The sequence below is a fragment of the Neovison vison genome, chromosome 7, assembly GCF_020171115.1.
Source record: "Neovison vison isolate M4711 chromosome 7, ASM_NN_V1, whole genome shotgun sequence".
Taxonomy (NCBI): domain Eukaryota; kingdom Metazoa; phylum Chordata; class Mammalia; order Carnivora; family Mustelidae; genus Neogale; species Neogale vison.
In genome coordinates this window covers 4,306,766-4,327,816 of record NC_058097.1, presented here as the reverse complement: position 1 = coordinate 4,327,816, position 21,051 = coordinate 4,306,766, and the positions used below count along the sequence as shown (strand labels likewise).

The 21,051-nt window shown below is 51.7% G+C and overlaps 2 protein-coding genes across 3 annotated transcripts in view; one reads left to right on the top strand and one right to left on the bottom strand.

Moving 5' to 3' along the window:
• Positions 1 to 166: 166 nt before the first annotated feature.
• Positions 167 to 18,768, bottom strand: HSDL1 (hydroxysteroid dehydrogenase like 1). Its single transcript, XM_044255640.1, has 6 exons — positions 18,706 to 18,768; positions 11,158 to 11,227; positions 7,509 to 7,734; positions 6,457 to 6,902; positions 6,009 to 6,236; positions 167 to 1,636 (listed from the first exon to the last, which is right to left on the bottom strand). The coding sequence occupies exons 3-6, from the start codon at positions 7,726 to 7,728 to the stop codon at positions 1,538 to 1,540; spliced, it is 993 nt and encodes a 330-aa protein (XP_044111575.1). The 5' UTR covers positions 7,729 to 7,734; positions 11,158 to 11,227; positions 18,706 to 18,768; the 3' UTR covers positions 167 to 1,537.
• DNAAF1 (dynein axonemal assembly factor 1) overlaps positions 18,104 to 21,051 on the top strand; it is a 22,907-nt gene continuing 19,959 nt past the window's right edge. Inside the window, exon 1 of one of the 2 annotated variants that reach the window (XM_044255639.1) lies at positions 18,104 to 18,323. In XM_044255639.1, the coding sequence (XP_044111574.1) occupies positions 18,269 to 18,323 (55 nt within the window). In that variant the 5' untranslated portion in view covers positions 18,104 to 18,268. Of the gene's footprint in view, positions 18,324 to 19,105; positions 19,230 to 21,051 lie in introns of those variants that run through there. The other variant, XM_044255638.1, reaches the window with a different exon arrangement.

The window sequence follows — 21,051 nt, the reverse complement described above, 5'->3', positions numbered from 1 at the left end:
TATGCGTGGAAGAGCTTCTGAACTCAACCACTGAGCGTCTGAGTCCCAAGTGAGATCGGGAAATACTGAGGCAATGGCAGTGGCAAAATCGTGGGTGTGACATAAAGGCATGCCCAGGTCTAACTCCTGATGGAATACCATACTCAGAAGAAGACAATTCCAACAATTCCTGATTTCAGCCAATTTACTAGTTTCTGCATCAGTGTCACAGTAATAAGCTCCAAATTCTTAACTTGCACACAGTGTCACATTAATATAGAGATTTATCGTTGCTGAAGCACTAGAGAGTGGTCCCCAAAAATGTCTGGCTTTGTGAGGTCTGAGCCAAAAACATTTATTTCACAGTAGGTGTCAAAGCTACCCCTATCGTGGGGGCGGGGGTCGCACACAACGATCTTCACACCAACAAAAGCGTTCACTGTAATGCGTAGATTTGTTACACAAGCCAAGAATGAGTTTCTAACTTATTTTAACACAAACATTAAATCACACACATCATTTGTCCATATTTTAACCACTATTCCCTAAGTAACTGATGTTTACTCCCATAACTCTACTATAAGAGAATATTACATAGAAAAGTGTATGAAAACCAGATATAACAAGCTCTGAAGGGCTAAATTTCAGTTATAAAATGGGTCACAGGCTGAGAAACCACCACTTAACCACAACAATTATAAATCAAGAGATGACTAAGGGTCGACCATCGTAGGTTCGATTCTAAGGATGAATTAATTCCACAGGAGATTAAAAAAAAACAACCAACAGAATGTATAATATTACAGACGGCAAACTTATAGCCCCAAATTGGGTAGGCATGTTTAGTATGAAGAGGAATAAGCTAGAATTTCAAGACCCCGTAAGGTTCCACATTAAGCCACCTTAGCAAGACATCTTTTTTACAGTAACTGCCCCATAAATGAACTTGCCCAGATGTACAGCACATACACACACACAGTTCTCTAGTGGAATATCGCTTGAAGAGCAGCATTTTCATACACAGAGTCAAACAGAGCTATACAATAGGACACGTGGATTTCTACTGCTAATTACTGCTAATTAGCGATCTTACTTATAAAATAACACTTTTAAATACTCCTTCCTGATGAACATTCAAAAAACAATACTGGAATTCATCTAAAGAAATAAATTCCCGTAAACAACATTTGAAAGTTCGAGAGCTAACAAGTACTATATATTTCAGTAATGGACTGCTGTCGCTCCTAGAACAACATAAATGACACGGCTTGGAGAGAGTGTAGAGGAAAAAAAAAAGCATCACAATTTAGGTTCCCTCGATACGTTCTTGTGCCTCGGTCACTGTGTGCCCTGTGCCATCCACGTGATGCGGCCCTCGTGGTTTTTCCACAGCATTCTCTAAAAGTATTATGTGTGCTTTGCAAATGATGAGTCAACAGTATGCTACATAACCAGTAATAGAAGAAAATACTGAAGATAAATTAAGTGTGTTCTTCCAAACGTCAGAATACTGCAGGTTCCCAGGAGGTGGCGAAACTTCCCAAACCATCAGGCAGTTTCACGCTTTGCAGGATAAGGCCTCCTTACGTAAAGAACGATTGAGAACATTTGCTCCCCACACCCAGAGCCACTCAGGCATATACTGTGCAAAAAGAAACTAAAAATGAAAGAGAAAAAGGTTAGAAGGTTAGAACCCAAAGCACAGACCTTAAGTGTCAATATATGACTCAATGCAATAAATGCCACCAAATTAAAAACAAAAAAAGAAAAAAAAAATCCTCAGGTGCTCTTATACCAAGCACCTACTTTGGCCTAAGAACCTATGCCAGAATCCATGCTAGTACAAGGAACAGGACCGCCGCCCACCCCCCCACCCCCCCACAGTGAGAGGGACAGACAGGTGCAGCACTACAATCCCATCCTTACTTAAGCGGGTACCAGTAACAAATCCACTTGGTTAAGAATGACAAAAACCACTCCAGGAATAAAAGGCAGGTGAAATGGATCAATGCATCCATGATCAGTACAGTGTGAGAAAACTGGGCTGTGAGGGGCACACTGGGCTGAAATTAGTCAAACACGCTGTGACAGAAAGAAATCAAAAATGCTGGGACACTGGGCTGCAGTCCTGAGACGTGATGGGGACAGCCTGGGCACAGAGGGAGGCGGTCCTGCTGACCAAGCTCCGCTCCAAGGCCTCTCTGCCAGGGCCCTTCCCCCACCCCCGCCCCCAGGGGAATATATGGCAACGTCCAGAGACGTTCCTGGATATCACACGTGGGGTGCTGCTGCTACTGGCATCCAGTGGGCAGAGGTTGGGAACACTGCTGAACATTCCAGAGTGCCCAGGAGAGCGTCCCCACGAGGGATTATCCGACACCAAAGGCCAACAGCACCGATGGGGGGAAATCTGCGCTGTGCTGACGGGTCTGTCCAAGACGGAGCTGAGCACAAGCTCTACTTGTATGGAAAGGAAGGGAGATGAATGGGAGGCCTGACTCAGTCATTACAGTGTACAACACTGGATCTTGGGGTTGTGAGTTCAAGCCCCATAATGCGCACAGAGCTTACTTTAAAAAAAAAAGGAAAGAAAGGGAGATGAACACGCCACTGGCAACTGCTAAAACGCTAGCCTTGAACAGAAATAAATTAACAGAGGTCACCCCAGACCCAGGGAAGCCGCACTGAACTGGACGAGGTCCCAGTATCAGGGACAGCCGCAGCCGGCCATCGCAGGTTCCAGAGAAGCTCCGGTGACCTCCTCGGAAACAGGAGCCCTGTATCTGCATCTGGCCAGGAGCCACGGGAAACTTTCTGCGGACACGACTAACATCTCTCTGGACCTCGTTAAAGAGCCAGGATTTTGTGAGGAAAATACTGGGGTACCTTCCTTGGAGCTGCTGTTTTAAAGCGAAAGACTCTAAGCGTAAGGAGATAAAAGAAGTCAGCTTCGGGTCGCTTAGGAGTAGCCAGAGGCACCTGCGACAGACTACAGAGCTGGACCGCCTCTTCCGAGTACACTGGTGCCCCCGCTGTCCCAGTTTTGCTTTTGCTTTCCACGGTTTCAGTTACCCACGGCCAAGGTCAACTGTGGTCCAGAAGCAGATGATCCTCCTGACCCAGCGCCCTGTCAACAGCCACCTAACGCGACGTCCCCTTACTCCCTGTCCTCACCCAGGCATCTGATCATCTCATGTTCATCTCAACAAGAAGGCCACGAACTGTACAGGTATTTCCAGAGAAACCACATTCACGTAGCTTTGATTACAGGACACCGTTATGACTGCTCTATTTTATTACCAGGAATCGGTGTTAACCTCTCACTGTGCCTCACTGATAAAGTAGACTTTATCACAGGTCTGCCTGAACAGGGAAAAACACAGTCCTTATAGGGTCCAACACTACCTACGGCTCCAGGCGGCCACTGGATGCCATGGAACATATCCCCGCTGATAAGGGAAAGACTACCATGCATTTTTTTAGCATTTATTTAGTGGAGAAGGTATCAACAACCAGAAATCTGTTTGTTCTTAATTTCCGCTCAACACGGCCACTATCTGTCACGGGGGGACCAGCAGCAGGACACACCCTGCCAGGTTCCTCCAGGCTATGCCTGGAGCCGCCGCTGGCTCACCACTTCTGGCTGATCCTAATGGGGTCTTAGCACCCCAGGGAGCAGGATGGAAAGAGCTAATGGAAGAGGAGAGAACTGCATCCTCTGTGTACTGACAGATTAGAAACTAAAGGGCTGACTCATGCACTTGTTTAGAGGGGGAGTGAGTGAGAGCGGAGAGCGGAGGGAGGGCTGGGTCTTTGGCTCTGGAAGGCTCTGTGCACGTTCAGAGACCTGACTCACCAGTCCAGGGCTAAGTAGGAGCTGTCCTCCCCTGCGACAAAAGCCAACAGTAACTGACAGCCCCTGGGGGGACCGAGAGCCAGAAGAGGACGTCAATGGCCGATACCACGGACAACCGGATGGAACTCTGCATTGGCAAGGAAAATGGCAATGCTTCAATGTCTCCCAGAGACTGGGATGGGAAGGACGTAGGTAAGAAATGGGGATGGGAAGGAAGGAAAAGATCTCCAAGAACTTGGGCTGGATCCTCAGCCAGAGTTATTCCGAAGGTGGAAACAAAGCTACAGTGCCGGGGTGTAGTTTGAAGCTCCCTTCCTGGCTGGCCGCGAGCATGGGAACCTGGGCTGTGCAGGAGGGCCCGGACCTCAGCTGCTGGCCTGCCTCCCCTGGACCTGCATCCCCAGGGCCTTCTCAAGGCCAAGTAGCTCCCCTCGCCTCTAAATGCCACATCGTCTTTCTCCAAGAGCAACACAGACACACTACGCGGGCACAGATACGCCTCAAGTGGGAAGGAATTCAGGGCCGACTGCAGGCCGGTCCAGAGCTCAGCTGCCCCCAACCCTCTTGCCAGGCCCTGTGGCTTTCTCTGTCTTCCTACACCAGGAACACAGCCCCTGGAGTTATAAGCAAGACTGGTCAAGTTGTCAAGTTAGTGGCTTATCAACCTAACACATAAGCATGTGTTTCTGGCCTCCACGTCAAGTAACCCAAACGAAGGCCAGAGGCTCTTCCGCCAGCCTTACTGTGTTCCAAAGCTGAAAACTCAGCCTCATGCAATTCTGAAAATGGGAAGAAAGGCTCCCAAAACAACACTGATAACTAGTTAACTATTAAAGTCAAGACATCCGACTGCTTTGTAGCTGCTTTAAGTCCAAAGCATTTTTTTCTGTTTTCTGCTCACAAATCGTTAGGACATCTCGCATAACACAGAGAAGATGCCATCGTCCAACTCCGTGAATCCCAAGAAAGTACAAAAGGCCAACTCATACAGCTCCTGCGTGGGAACAGGGTTGCACAGACATCCGTAAGGGCTGGGGCCCGGCAAGGAGTGAGGTCTCTCCACCGACCGCTGAGCAAGCTCATCACAAAGAACCACTGACACAGACTGAGCACCGGTTCAGATCAGTAAAAGGCTGTGAAACCACTCTAGAGGCCATCCCGGCAGGGGCCCGAGAGGGTCACTGGCACAGCAGCAGCGCCCGCTCTCCACCCCCGACACTCTCACTTCAAACCTCCTAGCTCTGCAAGCCCCCACCTCCCAGGAGTCAGCAGACGACAGCCCCTGCTCGCCACTGTGGCTTCCCTGTCGCCCCCTCCACGGTGCTCTGGGTCCTGCCCGCGCTGCCGGGAAGCACACCTTCTCTCCCCTATCTTCAGGCCATTCTCCTGCACATCCCCTTCCGGGCAGCACTTGCTCCCAGCCACGACTCTGCTGCTGTAAACGGATTAACAAATACACCTGCTTCCTCCAGTCCACCTGCCTGCGGCACCCCACAGCCTTCTTTGCGGAGCTTGCGATTTCCATGGCCCTCCCCCAACTCACCTGCCCACTGCAATCCACAGCTCCCTGAAGGGCTCCCAAAACTGCCTTCATCCAAGACACTGAGCATTTTCCAGATCCTAGAGCCAACACAGGCCAGCTTTCCCTCTTTACTCAGGCCCTAACGTGGAAGACTGACCGGGATGAGCACAGACATTTCTTTACATGGTGTGTCTGGCACATCAAACTTCCTCCAGCAAAGTCCTTATGGGCTAAACATTAACAGAGGAGTGAATAAATCAAGCTCCTTCTTACTAAAGAAACTTTCAGCCAAATATTTCGATAAAAGGAAAAACTAATTGCTGCTTTTCTTATCTATGGATGTGGTGATGGCAAATTTAATAATCTTTATGCAAAGAGCCCCCAGGAATCCTGAGTAATTTATACTCCTGCCACTTCCTAGACTAAAGCAGCATTCTTCCATTTCTAGGGGGCCACACGAATCAAACTATCAGTAAGAGCAGCACGGAGAATTTCAGGGACTTCATCAGAACCACTACGAGTGTCAGGTTTAAGAATCAGAACGTGCAATTCCCCCGTTTCAGCAGCAGGTTCCAGTCGGATTGCCACGTATCATTCCGAAAGGTCGAGGCTGCATCAACCTAATTGTAAGAATTGAGTGCATCCTGTTACCTGGATAGAATGGGACCAGTATCCTGTGGTCCTTTTCGAGATGCCAAGGGTAGAAACGGCATGGTGCGCGTACACTTTGGGCGAAGGCACCAGCCACGGGCACTTGTGCAGAAAGCTGCCAGGTGCGGTCACGTTGGTTGCCACGTAGAACGGGATGAGACTCTGTACAAAGATGCCTTTGGAAGCGTACTCATACTGCAGGGCTCTGCTGAAGTGGTCTAAATAAGCCTGTTGAGACAGAGCAGGGGTAAAGACTTAGTGGGCGGGGGTGTTGGGGGGGTCTTGGAAGACAATTCAGAAGAAAACAGCCTTGCTTATTACCATGTCAGGTAAAAGCACAGCAGAAATAGACAGGAGTTGGACACAAAGAGCCGCGCAAACTGGACCGAACCATATAAGCAACGTCCTCCTGCTTTATGACTTCGCTTTCCAGTCGGGAATACGTTACCTTAGAAGCAGAATACGCAGCCAGCTGGGGCGTCGGCTTGCAGCAGGAGCCGGAAGAGATGGTGACCACAGCACCCTTCTTTCTCTCCACCATCCCTGGTAACACTATGTGGACCATCAAACTAGCTGCAGCAATATTTACATTGATGATGTCCCAGAGTTTGTCCTCGGAGACCTGAGTAAAATACTGGGGGTAGGGATAAAACACGCCTACGTTATTCACCAAGATGCCAATGTCTTTGTCTTTCAGAGCTTCACGAATCGGGTCGTAGATCTCGCGGCCGCTGCTGAAGTCCGCAACTATGACCTCGGTTTCCACTTTGTAGGTGTCGGCTATGTCTTTTGCTACCGTCTGCAGCTTGTCTTGGCTGCGGCTGATCAAGATGATATTGAGGCCACGGCTTGCCAGTTCCTCTGCGTAGGCTCTCCCGATCCCATCGGTCGCACCTGCGATACAGGCCAGGGAAGGTGAGCGGGCTCATCTCATGGTGGGACCTTCAGAGCAAACCTTAAATCTCCTGTTTCTGGGTTTCAGCTGAGAAGGGGTCACACTAGAAATAAACCCAATTCTCATACTGGTCACTGTGTCAGGTACAGCGTCCCATCCAAGTATCACCGACGCCCTGACAAGCAGGGGAAGGGAGCTTCAGGTTCACCGAGTTGGGTAGGAGACACAGCAGGAAATGGTTTTCAAACTTGTATCTGGCTTACATGAGTGTTAGGGAGGTACCTTCCTGGGAAATCATGATAAATCAAAATGAAATTTAAAATAAGGGAACGGACGGTGACAATTTCTAAGGACAATCTCAAAAGGGAGCGAAGGTGGGCTGAGGCAGGACCGGGAACAGGAGGACAGAGCAAGAAGGACAAACATCGTTCCAAGAGGAGGGCGCTAAGAAACGGTGACCGGCATCACGACAGAGCTGTGTTCCCAAGAACACATCACAGTGAATGCAGTGACTTCTCGAATAAGGCACCCCACTGAGAACGCAGCCTCAACAGAAGAGATGACTGTGTTCTGAAATTGGGCCAGGACCACATCTCCTTTCTTACCACTCACGACTGCCCATCTTCCGTACTGCTTGATCAGATCCGCTCTGCTCACCAGGCGCGGGATGAAATGCAGCCTGACCAGACTATAGAAATCACAGATGACCGTGATGCTTTTCCTAGCCGTGTACCAGGCTCCGACCAAGGCCAGAGCTTCCATGTAGCAATTGCAGGACCTGGCGATCTCCCTATACAAGAGGTAGAAGCTGTCGACGGCAGCCATGGCGGCCTGCAGGGAAGGGGAAAGAGAGACGTGTTCTTTGCTTAATTATGTCAGTGGAACACGCAGGGTTGGAATGAAGACAGACATTCAAGGATGTCAGAGCTTGTCAGTGAGGCACTCAGATAACGGAAGCGTTTCAAACGCACGTACCCCAGGGACCCGCTCAATGTAGAGTCTCATTACCATCTGCAGCTCCGGAGTCCTTTCCTTCCAAGGAGATTAGTCAACGTGTAACTACCGAGAGCTTTGAGATTCCTGTGAAAATCCAGGCACCGTGGGGCATGTTGTAGATACAGAGATAAACACAATATGCTCCGTGTCCTAAAAAAGCTCCTCGCCCGGCAGTGACAGACACAGACTTCCAATTCCTGTAACAGCTCAGAGGTGTGTTTACGTATCTGCTCCTCCGTCATCAGCCTCGGAGGGCCGCCCGCCCACGCGGAGACCGAGCCGGAGGCGCAGCAGCACCAAGACGGCGCCTTGGCCAAAAAGAGCTCACGGTCCATCTGAGGTAAACCTAACCTGTAGCGAACTTTCACATAAATTATATTAGATATACGTAATGCATAAACGTTGATTTACAAAGAAATACAAAAAAATCCCAAGCTTGAGGAACTGCTTTTTTTTTTTAAGATTCTATTTATTTCTTTGACAGAGACACAACGAGAGAGGGAACACAAGCATGAGGAGAGGGAGAGGGAGAACCAGATTCCCCTGCTGAACAGGGAGCCCGATGCGGGGCTCGATCCCAGGACCCCGGGATCATGACCTGAGCTGAAGGCAGACACTTCATCGACTGAGCCACCCAAGCACCCAAGGAACGGGCTTTCTGAAACAACCAGAAAGCGAGCACCCCTCAGTCTTACTGCTGTCACGGGCACCCCAGCTTGCCCTGCGCCTTACAGCTAAGGAAAGAGTCCCGTACGACTCCTGCACGTACCCACGCGACAAGCATTTACAAAGTGCCTACTACGTTCCATGGACCGTGACTGATGCAAAGGATTCAAATAGGAGTTAAACTGCGCCCAGGAGAACAGAAGGACACTTAACGAAACTATTTTAAATGCCGTATGAACGGCTTTATGTGTCCCTGTGGTGGGAGACTTGACCCTGCAGAGGCAAAGGCCTGGTACCACCGCGGCTGATGAACTTGGGTCCTAGCCCAGACCTGAGAACCACGGAGGCGGGATCCAGCTGCATGCTGTCTCCAAGGGACGAGACAGTGAAGGGATCACAAGAGCCTGCAATTACTTTACGGGGAGCCCTAATACGCATGAACTCAAAGATTTATTTATTACACGAAGGAAAAGTTGACTTTAATCCAAAATATGTATGTAACATTTATGGGAATGGCCGCTCTTCAAAGACCCCTTGAAACAGAAAAAAAAAATCATGAAACTAAGAGAATTCCCAATGATAGCAGCAAAAATAGGCCTAAGATGAAGAAAGAATGAGGGAAGGCGCCACCAAAGGGCGATGCAGGCCTGACGAGGTTCTGCAGAGTGAAAATGCGCGAAGCGGGAAAAAACCAACCAGCCACTGAAATGGAACACATTCTAAGAGCGGCAGCGTCCTGCGATGAAAGGCCTAAGATAATGGAAAACCTGTTGACCACAGAGCGGGGTATGTGAATGTATATATACACACAGCGATAGATACATCAAAGTGTAATCCCAATTACAAACCAAGAAAGGACACGTGGAATCAGGACAGAAAACTGGAGACAGGAGCAGACAGTAGGATTCCCAAACGCCCCACAACAAGGACACAACCTCTCAAGCCGGAAGGGGCACATGGCTACCATATTACTAACTGAGTTGACGTCACATGACTTTAAAGGAATGTTTTCCCCAAATGGCAGAGAGAACAACGGAAGTTGGGCCATCTCAGTTCCTGTCTGTACGTGCCATATCCTGGGGTTCTGCTCACAGAGACGTACCCCCACAAGAATGCCAAGACTGATCAGGAAAAGAAAACACTATAAACTTTATGAACACCACAAGCCAAATCTGTAATAATTTAACAACAATTAAATGATCCTTTGGGGGGCACCTGGGTGGCTCAGTGGGTTAAGGCCTCTGCCTTCGGCAAGGTCATGATCCCAGGGTCCTGGGATCGAGCCCCGCATTGGTCTCTCTGCTCCGCGGGGAGCCTGCTTCTCCCTCTCTCTCTACCTGCCTCTCTGTTTAGTTGTGATCTCTGTCTGTGAAATAAATAAATAAAATCTTAAAAAAAAAAAATGTTCCTTTGGGGTAATTTGTCTTCATAGTGGCTGAGATTTTCTGAGGTCTGAAGTTATCAGCATCAACGGAATGTGGGCTGAAGAGGCCCTTCCTGTCCTGACCAGTCTGCCCTAGAGAAGGCAACAACACCGGGAGAGCTGCTCCCAGACCCGCGGAAATACATTCCCAGTTAGCATCATGTCTCAAATACGTCCATTCTCTTCCCACCGTGCAGGAATGCCCCTCCAAGCTTCCAGCCACTAGAGAGGAGGAGGAGTGTCGTGTGACCCTTGTCAAGGGCCCTTGCTCTGCAGCTCAGTACACAGCCAAGTCCCTGCGGAGGGAGCTGCGGACTGGGCATGCCCTTGACCTGGCATGCCCCCAGCGTGCCTACAATGGCAGCAGCCCCCAAACAAATGACCGAAACAGTAATTTCTTCCAAGAAAGGACATAAAAATGAAATCCCATGTTAAACCTTCACTTTGAGGAGTTCCTGAAATAATTCCTTCAAAGTGTGCATGTGCCTTCTGCTGTTAACTAATCTAATACGAAGCCACAAGGAAAGTAAAAGCAAAAAAGTATAATATTTGTGGGTACGAGTCCTTTTCCAACACAGTGTAATAAAATTAGGAATAACAAAACAACAACAAAAAAATCTGGATTCTTAGAATATTCGATCTGTTCTCCTAATAACAGGTGGGTGGGGGCGCCTGGGTGGCTCCGTGGGTTGGTTAAGCCTCTGCCTTCGGCTCAGGTCGTGATCTCCGGGTCCTGGGATGGAGCCCCGCGTCGGGCTCCTGCTCAGCGGGGAGCCTGCTTCTCCCTCTGCCTCTCCTCCCTGCTCCTACTCTCTCTCGGTCTCTCTCCCTAATAAATAAATAAATAAATCTTTAAAAAAAAATTACGGGTGTGTATCTACGCTACTGAAACACTATTTTCAATGAAAATTTATACCCCACGTATGAAGATCTACGGGGCTGCCAGCAAAGCCGTACTTGTGGGGAAGGTAACTGCAGGGTCTACAAGGTTCTCACTAAACAGGAGCAGGTCAGACACGGCCTCATGCTGACGGGAAGCTGTGGAAAGGGCACTTCTTCCCCCTCAAACACAATTTTTTCCAAGAGTCTGAACGTTTGGAAGGAAAAACAATCAAAAATGGCCTGACACACAGAAGATTCCTGATTCTTCTGCTGGGGGCCTTACCCACCTTGGTTTTCTCTGACCTTCCCTCTGCCGGTTCTGGGTGTTCAAGAGGAAGCTGGCGTCTTCAGGCCGACCTGCGAACAAACACCGACATGAAACAAAGTCCTTTCTTTCGCCCTCACACCTCGGCAGAGAAAGCTTGATAAGACACATAAGCCAAAGCTTTTCAAAATTAAGGAAACACAAATTCTTATGCCATGAATGCCCCGTGCAGACGGCAAAGCCCTTCCTCATAGCAGAAAAAGGAAGACACCGACGGCGTCTGAAGAAAGCCTCAGCTGGAACGCGCCAGCTTTTCCCGCACCTTCTCTCTTAAGGAACAGTTCATCAAACGGAAGGAAACCAGTTCCAACAGCTGGGAGGGAGGTGGCTCTGCGCAGACACTGGGAGCCCAGGAGCAGGTGGGGAGGGGGAGCAGACGGGGCCATCCTCACTCCCGGGCCGCCTCATGGCTGGCTCTCTGGGCGAGCTGCCTTCCACGGCTCTGCCTGCAGGGCCCCTGGGCTCCCACAGGGCTGCGGCCCCACAATGCCACCTTCCTGGCGGATTCCGGCTGGCCGAGGGAGCCCAGGCATCCCGCACTGTCTCATCAGCTGGCAGAGGTGGCGGGAAGACGTGTCCCTCGGTATGCGCAGCAGCCCCTTCTAGCACTTTCAGAATGCAGAAGAAAGGAACCTCTGGCCCCCCTTTCCCCTTCTTCCCACCCTGGACGCTGCCTTCTACCACTCTGTTTCTGAAGCCCCCCCCCAGCACGTTGAGCTGCTCCAGGGCTGAGGCCAAACCTTACTCCTCTCTGCTTCCAGCCCCTTCCACCACAGGTAGCCCATGGCAAGGCGGCCACTACATGAAGCCACACTACGGGACTCTAGTTCAGCTCTCAGCCTGCGCACTTTCTCATTCGCCAACTGGCAAGGGGACCACCAAACTCCCCCCTACAGAAAGAAAACCCCACGTGCAAAACCCGCCAGCGACCCCCAACTCAGGTGCAACAGAAAGGTGCACCCACTTCAGAGACATGGAGAATAGTGGTCTCAAGGGCCTTGGACCTGGCGGAGCCTGGCTTCCTGGCTCCGCCAGTCACACTCCCCTGCAGCTGTCCTGTCACGGGGGGACCAGGACGACATTCAACATCGCAGTTCCACCGCAGGCAAGCACCTTAAACACAGACTGTCACGGCTACCTCTGTTTTCCATCACGGAGAATCTGAGGGCTGCCAGTGTTCTAGGCCGGGTCCACAGTCTTGGGGGACAGCATGCCATCTGCTCACTCCCCAGACATGGCTCAAGATGGAGACCTGACTCACAGCCACCAAACTCACAGAAGACTGACATATTCAAACACCCCATTTACTTACAAACAATAACCTGTGTAGGTGGAATTCACCAAGATAAACAGCGCGGCTCAGGGCACAGTGGCGAGGGCACTGCTGGGCTTCCAGACCCTCCTGAGCAGAGAGGAGCCAAGAGCACAGTCACTACAAAAGGACCAGCCCGCCAGGAAACGGTAACAAACGCAACAGGCTCCCAGCACAGGAAGTGCACCCAAGGGTGCCAAGGCGGCTGGAAGGGAAGGCCAGATTGTGAAAGGTCTTTGTGCCAAACAGAAGCGTGTGGACTGACTCTGTGAGTTAAGTCCCTTTTGCCAAAGCAGGCAGCCGATCGGGTTTGTCGTAAAAGGTGGCTGGCAGCAGAGGGGGGCAGCTGTGCGGATGCGGGCAGGAAGTGAGGGGTCTGGGACCCTCTTCCTTCCAGAAGGGGACAAGGCAAGGCTGAAGAGACCACATGGCTTTGTGAAGCACGAGCTGCTTCTCAGACAGACCAGACCTTCTCCTACATTCGTTCACAGCCTGACGGACTGGAAATGGAAAACAACAGGACGGCAGACATTCCGGACATCCCCTCAGTCCTCTCCCCACCCGGGAGTACATGATGGAAAATAATGTCTTCCTAATGAAAGAAGAATCAAGACTTCCCCCAAAGCCATTAATAACCAGGAAATCTCACAGAAATCCAGGTTTAAAGGAGTTTATTACACATTTAAGCCCAGAACCCTACCAAGATACCTCGCTGCATTTACCCTGCTATGAGGGTTTGACTAGGCCACTTCTCGGCAGACAGGTACTAGCCTAAAACGGAGCGAAGCCCACGATTTAGAAAGCAGCACCGCACCAGAGTAAAATCCCGGCCCCCACCCAGTCTGCTTGTAGAAGTTATAAAGCTTTGTTTTCCTGCCGCTACAGAAAACTCAGTCATCAGTGAACCAAGTAGGAGAAAAACAGGTGGAGGAAAAGAGAGCTGCCCGCAAATAGGAAAAGAGCAACTCCCCAGCGTCTGAGGCACTTGCCTCGTCTACAGGGCAACATTCATCAGCGCTGACGCATCAAACACGTGAAGGCCGTCCAGGTATACTACGAACTTCGGGTGATGGTGACGTGTCCGTGCAGGTTCCTCCCTGACTTAAAAAAAAAAAAGGCACCATTCCAGTGAGTGACCTTGACAGTGGGGGAATGCCCCGCGTGTGTGGGATCAGGGACATGCGGGATCTCTGTACCTTTCTCTCTGTTTTAAGGTAAATGTAAAATTGCTCCCAGAGGGTCCTAAAACAAACCCTAAAGGTAACAGTGCAAACACAAAAGTGTCATGGGATAATTAAAGTCAAAACTCCAAGGGGCAAAGTCACGTCTTCAGAGGATGGCTATGGGGGCGCCTGGCTGGCTCAGTCCGTAGAACGGACGACTCTTGATCTCCTGGTCACACGTTCAAGCCCTATGCTGGGTGTAGAAATAATAAAATAAATAAAATTTTAAAACAGAACAGAACAAAGGCCTGCTGTGACATGTAACATTCTCCTGACCCAGAGTTGAGCGGGCTCAGCCCAGCAGTGACAAGAACCGGCAAACCTCATATGAAACCTTCACGAAGCAAGAGCTCTGGGGCACAAGGAGGCTCCACCACGGACATCACCAAGTTACCTAAACAAATGCGGCCCGACGGTAAAAGGCCATCAGACAGGCGGGCCAGATGCTTTCACGGGAACAAGCTAGCATGATGGCAGAAGACAGAGAAAGCCCCACCAACCAAAGGCAGTGCGGGGCACCCACGGTGGCCCTGGGAGCTGGCCACGCCCTAATCCTCCCCCTGGAGAATGCCCCACCTTTGCCCCACCTTCCGTGGCAAAGAGGTCTTTGCAGATGTGATTAAGCTAAAGACCTTAAAAGGAGGAGCTGATCCTGGATGATCCGGGTGGGGGCCGCAGTGACCGCTGTGACCACGCATGTGGCCTTGGAGGAAGGAGGCAGGTCAAAGTCGGAGGGGATGGGATCAAGAGGGGGATGCGATCAAGAAGCAGAGGTCAAGGAGACAGGCAGGATTTAAAGACAGGAGGCCGCGGGACTGGACGGGGACAGGGGTTACCCTCTAGAACCCAGGCACCTCTAGCATCTGGCAAAGGCAGGAAAGAGGTTCTCCCCAGAGCCTCTGGGAGTGACACAGCCTTGCTGACATCCTGGTGTTAGCCCGAGACGGATGCCAGACTTCTGACCTCCAGAACGGTGAGAAGTTTGTGGTAATCTGTTACAGCAACAATAGGAAATTAAGACGGATGGATGGAAGGCCAGGGAGACGGTCCGTCTCGTCTTTCCGATAGTACAGAGACAAGCTGCAAAGCCTGCACATCCCTTAAACCAAAAGCTTCTCGTGTTCGCAGGAGCCACAAACAGCCTCAGATTCCTATGATCCTCCCCTGAGTGGGGCAAGCCTGAGGTGGTCCTCCCCACCCCCATCCACAGCCGCCACTGTCCAGCTTTTCAATAAGGCTCCAGGGCTGGGGGCTTATCTCTCGTTAAGGTTTTTCATAGAGACCTTACTTCTTCACCTGGAGTCTGCACCTGTTTTGCTGTAGGCACTCAATCCTACCCCAGCTCAACCCTCCACTCGGTGCCGGTGCTCACCGGTAAGCGCCAGCGCACGCCAGGCGTGGGGTGAAGGGGAGCCCTGCGCCACTTCCCGCTCCTCCTTTGGCCACTGCACCGAGACCCCGAGTTCCCATCTCCCGGTCTCACCCACAAGGCCCTTCCCGCACCACTCTGGGTCCGTTCAGCTGTTTCCCTTGTCTCTTGGGTCCCCAGCCAGAGCACAAGCTTCTCAAGGGCAGGTGTATCCAAAACTAATTTTGCTGCAACTTGAAAAAACTGAAAAATACGCACAGAAGTTGTAAAACCTATTACACATACTTCAAAGAATAACCAAAGACCCGTGAGGCCACCCCACTCAGAAGCCCCATAGCTTCTCCCCTGATCCTACCATCACCTTCTGGGCCCCCCAGGAGGGTTACCACCCTCCTCAATTCTGACCTCCCGGTTCCCTTGCCCTTAAAAAAAAAAACAAAAAATAGTTGTACGGTTACCCCAGCAACTTTCCTGAAAGAAAAGTGTTCTGTTTTGTCTGGTTTGGAACTTTCTCTAAAGGAATCACAGCGTGTGTATTCTGGTGGCTTTTTTTTCACTCAGCGCTGTCTTCGAGTCTTGTCCCTGTGATATACTTTCCCCGTGCACAACTGAGTCCCGGGACAAACGCACCGGGATTCCCACGGCCATTCTATCACTGATGGGCATTTGGGCTGGAGTTTTTCTGGCTTTTACTCTCTAATGAGGAACAGAGGTGCCGAACGCACAGGTGCCCAAGTCCGTTAAAGGGACATACCGGTGTCACGCTGCCGGGCCACAGGGCCCCGCTGCATTCTGGCAGGCACTGCCCAAGCTGCTGGGCCAATCCCCACGGCACAGGCACAATCAGCCAGCGTTAGTTCACAGTGTCCCTCCCCACTTGGATGCACCAGTAGGTTCACCTTTGGCCCCCAGGGTGGCCTTGAAAGGGGTGGTACACTCTGGCTTTAACTTTGATTTCCTGATGACTGGTAAGGTTGACTGCATCCTTATGAAGCTTCTCTGCTATCTGTGAGCCTGTTCCTAGCTTTTGCCCTTACTTCTACTGTGTTGTCTCCCTTCGCCCTCTACGTTCTAGATACTGTCTCAATGTTTGCTCGCTTTGTAGTGCTTTTGATGAACTAACACCTTGATTATACGGCAGACAAAGAGATCTATCTTCTTCCTGTATGCTTTGTGCTTTGTTGGGTTTCAGGTACGAAATCCCCTCTTAGCGCCAGGACATAAAGGCATTTTCCATTATCGTTTTCTCGAATTTTTCACAATTTTGCTTTGCAGGTTTACGCTTTTAACCCTCCTGTGAGGGCTCGGTGGTGGTGTGAGGCTGGGATCACCCCCACCATTAATATTCCTCCTCAGCAGCTGGTATAAGTCTGTATAAAACATCTGTTTAAATAAATAGAAGCAAATACAGCTTTGGGTTCAAAGCTAAGATTTCACTCTTGAGGAGAAAAAAAACGTAAGGAGCTTCTCAACCTTTGTGGGCACTCTCACAAAGTTACTATTGGTGTATCATGACATTCTGGAATTTCCTTCCCTTCCTTTGCCCACTTCTGGGATACCACTAACCTGAATTCACGGGGAGCTCCGCAGAAAGGGCAGAAATGGGAGTTCTCATCCGAAATCCAATAAGCCTGGGTTTCAGGGCTCCATTTGGAATTTAAATAACAACGGCATCCATTCCTAGGTATCCACCCAAGATAGCTTACACAAAAAACTTGGAGAGCCTACCGCAGGCAGCTCCGTTCACAATAGATAACACAGGGGAATAACCCAAATGTCTATCAACAGGCAAATGGGTAAACAAAACAGGATCTGTTCGCATAATGGAGTATCAGACAGCAATAAAAAGACGGAAGTGGGGGCGTGCCGCTGAAACAGACCCCGAAAACACCGCACTCAGCGAAAGACCAAACACCGTCTGATCCAATCTATAGGAACTGTTCAGATCAGGCAAATCCAGGGACAGAGAGTAGAACAGGGTGGCCAGAGCAAAGGCACAGCAGGAACGGGGAGTGACTGCTAACAGGGATAGGATATTTTTCCAGGATGCTGGGAATGTTCTGGAATTAAACGGTGGGGGCCATGGCACATAGTGAATGCACTACTGTGAAGAACACACTTTTAAAACAGCTAAGGGGATGAATTTTATGTCCTACGAATTTTCTGCCAATTTTTAAAATCTACTTTAAAAATACTGATTTGTTGAACTCTCTGCTCCTAGAATATTACTGTAGTGACTAAACCACAGACTGAAAATAGACTTCCTGGAGTCGGATCAAGGCTCTCCCCCTCCCAAGAGCTGTGCTGGATGAAGCTGAAGTTACTTCACCTCTCCGTTTTCCTAATGTTACCCGATGTTACCGAAACACGGAGATAAGAGTTCCAGCCTAAGATTTTAAGAATTAAACGAAGTCATACACATAAAGCAGAGAACAGTCCCCAAACTTCAATGCTCAGTAAACCTTAGCTATTAGCTCCTCTAACTCCGTGTTCAAGGTGAGCTAGCAGCAGTCAGGGTTAGAACTCAGAGCTGGCTTTAAGCAAAGGGCTGGGTTTGTTTGGGTTTTTTTTCCTTCTTTCTTTCTTTTTTTTTTTTTTTTTTTAAGATTTATTTGAGGGAGAGCAAGAGAGAGCACAACCAGGGGAAGCAGCAAAGGGGAGGGAGAAGCAGGCTCTCTGCCTGATCCAAGGACCCCCGAATCATGACCGGATCTGCAGGCAGCCAATTTAACCGACTGAAACACCCAGATGCCCCTAAGCAAAAAGCTCTGTCCCTCACACCTCACTGTTCTCTCAAACCTTAGGGGGCTGAGTTACAGTCACCCGTTTACAGATGGGGAAACTGAGGCCGACAGAGATGCAAGTGACATACCCAGGCCCCCACGGGAATTCGGATGGAGGGCTACGGAAGTCCAGAGGCCTGGCTAGCCGCCCCATTGTGAGACCCCCGGGGCGGGAATCCTGAGGGCATCACCGCCAGGGCTCCAGGGCTTGCTTGGGTCCGCCGGGCTGCACGTTCCTCTGAACCAGGGGACGGCTTCATCCATCTCCCAAGCCTTCCTCTCCCCGGCAGCCTGCAGCGCCCAGCAAACCCCAGCAAACCGCCGCGCTTCCTTCCAGAGCGCCCTGATTCCGAATTACTCCTAATTCAGAACAAAGAAGACAACAAATGCCACTCCAACCAAGTCCCCCCGAAATGAGAATAAAGGAGCACGGACAAAGGGGTGAGTCTCGGAGCCTCGCTGGGAGCCCCGGGCGGGGGTCTGCGGCCAGAGGGGCCGCGCTCGGGTGGATGGGGTCCCGGGTCCGCCGGGTCCTGGGGGAGGGGGCGGACCCAGGACAGAGGGTCCTCCGGGGGTGCGACTCCGGGATGGAGCCTGGAAGGGGCGCCGTGGGGCTGGGGGGCGAGTCTGGAAGGAGGGGTGTCGAGGCGGGGGTCCGAGGGGACGGAGAGACGAAGGGGGTCCGGGGTGCCGATGGCGCCGAGGGGTACGGTCCCGGGGGGCGTGGCGGGGCGCACCGGGAGGCACGGGCCAAGGGACAGCAAGTGGGGCCGGCCCCCGGGCCGGGCGCGGGGAGGCGCGGGGTGAGGTGGGGGCGTGGTACCTGCAGAGGCGGCGCAGTCTCGGAGCCGGTCCTTCCAGAGCCGCGCGGCCACCGCCCCCGGTCCTTCCAGAGCCGCGCGGCCACCGCCCCCGTCACCAGCAACACCCCCGTCACCACCGCCACCGCCGCCGCCGCCGCCGCAGTTGCAGCGGGCCGCGCCCCCACGTGACCCGCGCACGCGCCGGGGGGCGGAGCCGTTGCGTGGCCCGCCCCTGGCGTCCCGACGTGTGGGGGGGCCCGAGTGCGCGTGCGCGGCGGTTGCCGTGGAGACCAGACAAGCGTTGGGCTGCCAACGACTCGGGCGCTAGTGGTCGGCGGGGAAGGAAAGCAGAGCTCCCCGACCCGGCCGGGGGCGGTCGCGACCCCGCGGAACCGGGCGTCCGGTGTATCCGGAGGAAGCATGCACCCCGAGGCCTCGGAGCCCGTGGTGGACGGGCCGGCGGAGCAGGGCTGCGCGCAGGAGCCGGGCGTAGAGGAGTCGGCGGGAGACCACGGGGACGCGGGCCCGCGGGGCCGCAAGGAAGGTGCAGACCGCCGGCCCGAGGGAGCCGAGGGGGGCGGTGGGCTGACCCAGCGCCACCCCTACCCTTGCCTGCCGGCGGTAACGGTAGTCATGACAGCAGGAGCGCCCACACCTCCCGAGCCGCGCTCCCGCCCCCCGCGGTGCGCGCTCCTCCCCCACTTTGTGCGGCGAAGACACCGAGACCCGCAGGGGTCCCGCAGGGGTCCCGGAGCTTGCTCCAAAGACGTCCCCCTCCTGCGGTCCACGGTAGAACGGACCCCGCTGGAGAGTCCGGCCCAGAGCGCGGGCCCTTCCCAGCACGCCCGTCTCCCCGTGGTCATACACACCGGTGGAGTGTTTTCAATGTATCCCTCCATTGCTATCACCCTGTAAGAGCAAAGGTGCAGGGGCAGGACGTCCTGGCTGAATCCGCAGTGCCCGGTCCAGTGCCTGACCCACCGTGGAGCGGGAACGAGGAGCTGGTGGTTCCAGGGTCACTGGGTGACTCCTCACCAGTCTCCCGGACACACTTCAGCCTCTGCTCCCACTTTGAGGCCCTAAAGGAAATTGTTTAACGACTAGATAAACTACTTGATCTGTGTTTCACTTTTTTAAAAGATTTTATTTATTTGACAGAGATCACAAGCAGGCAGAGAGGCAGGCAGAGAGAGAGATAGGGAAGCAGGCTCCCTACTGAATAGAGAGACCAATGCGGGGCTGGATCCCAGGACTCTGGGATCACGACCTGAGCCGAAGGCAGAGGCTTTAACCCACTGAGCCACCCAGGCACCCTGTGTTTCATTTTTTGAACCATCTCAACAAACACGGAGCTTTAACTGTCTAGGCACACCCTGTATGAAGAGCTGTAGGGGAGCCCTGTAGCTCTCTGGAAAGAGCAGGCTTTGGAGCCACTCCCACTGGATCCAGATTACAGCTCCACAACTGGACAGCTTTATGGCTGTCACCCCAGAGTTTAACCTCTCTGCCCGTGGCCTACTCGTCCATAGGCAGGGATCATTACAGTTAGGCTTCCGGGTTACAGTGGGCCATTAAGCAAGGCTAGTTCTCATATTCAGATAATCACGATGTATATTGAGTCCCTCTTGCTAATTTATTCCACAGACACTTATCTGGGGCCTCTTGTGGCTGGGCATTGTGTGCGGTGGGAAATGGAAGAGTGTAAAACACACTCCCACACACAGAGCATTCAGTCTGGTTCAATAGACCACAGGAACACAGCGCCCGGCAGCCAGCGGCTCTTAGAAATTAAGTGCATTTGAACTGGCTGATTTTGATTGACCTTTAAACAAAATTAAGTGACTTTGAATGTGCTCTTTCTCTTTTTACCAAAGATATTTTCACCACTTTTGTTTCTTTTCCCGTGGCTTTTCTTTTGCGCGCTTTTCAAAAGGAAGAGGGAACATTTTAACTACCACCCGTGTGTTATCACTAAGAATTGAAAATGATGAACATTTTATCATTTTTACTTAAGCCTTTTTTTTTTTTTAAGATTTATTTATTTGACAGACAAGGATCACAAGTAGGCAGAGAGGCAGGCGGCCCGGGGTGGGGGTTGGGGGAAGCAGGCTCCCCGCTGAGTAGGGAGCCCCATGCAGGGCTCCATCCTAGGACCCTAGGGTCATGACCGGAGCCAAAGGCAGAGGCTCAACCCACTGAACCACCCAGGGCCCCAAAGTCGTTTTTTTTAATTGAGGAAAAAAGACATTCCAGATAAAGTTGGTGCTCCTTTTGCCCTCCTTCCCCCAATTCTCAGTCCCATTCCCTTTTCCCTTCCCTTCTTTGGAATTTTGTGTGGATTCTTTAAATCATCTATGTCTCTCTTT

Bases quoted from the DNA above. Each gene is read 5' to 3' on its own strand.
- HSDL1 (XM_044255640.1), bottom strand. From the start codon at position 7,728: ATGGCTGCCGTCGACAGCTTCTACCTCTTGTATAGGGAGATCGCCAGG. The intron at 6,237-6,456 runs GTAACGTATTCC...CTGTCTCAACAG, and splicing joins CTGCGTATTCTGCTTCTAAG to GCTTATTTAGACCACTTCAG. The intron at 1,637-6,008 runs GTAACAGGATGC...TTTCATTTTTAG, and splicing joins ACTGGTCCCATTCTATCCAG to TTTCTTTTTGCACAGTATAT.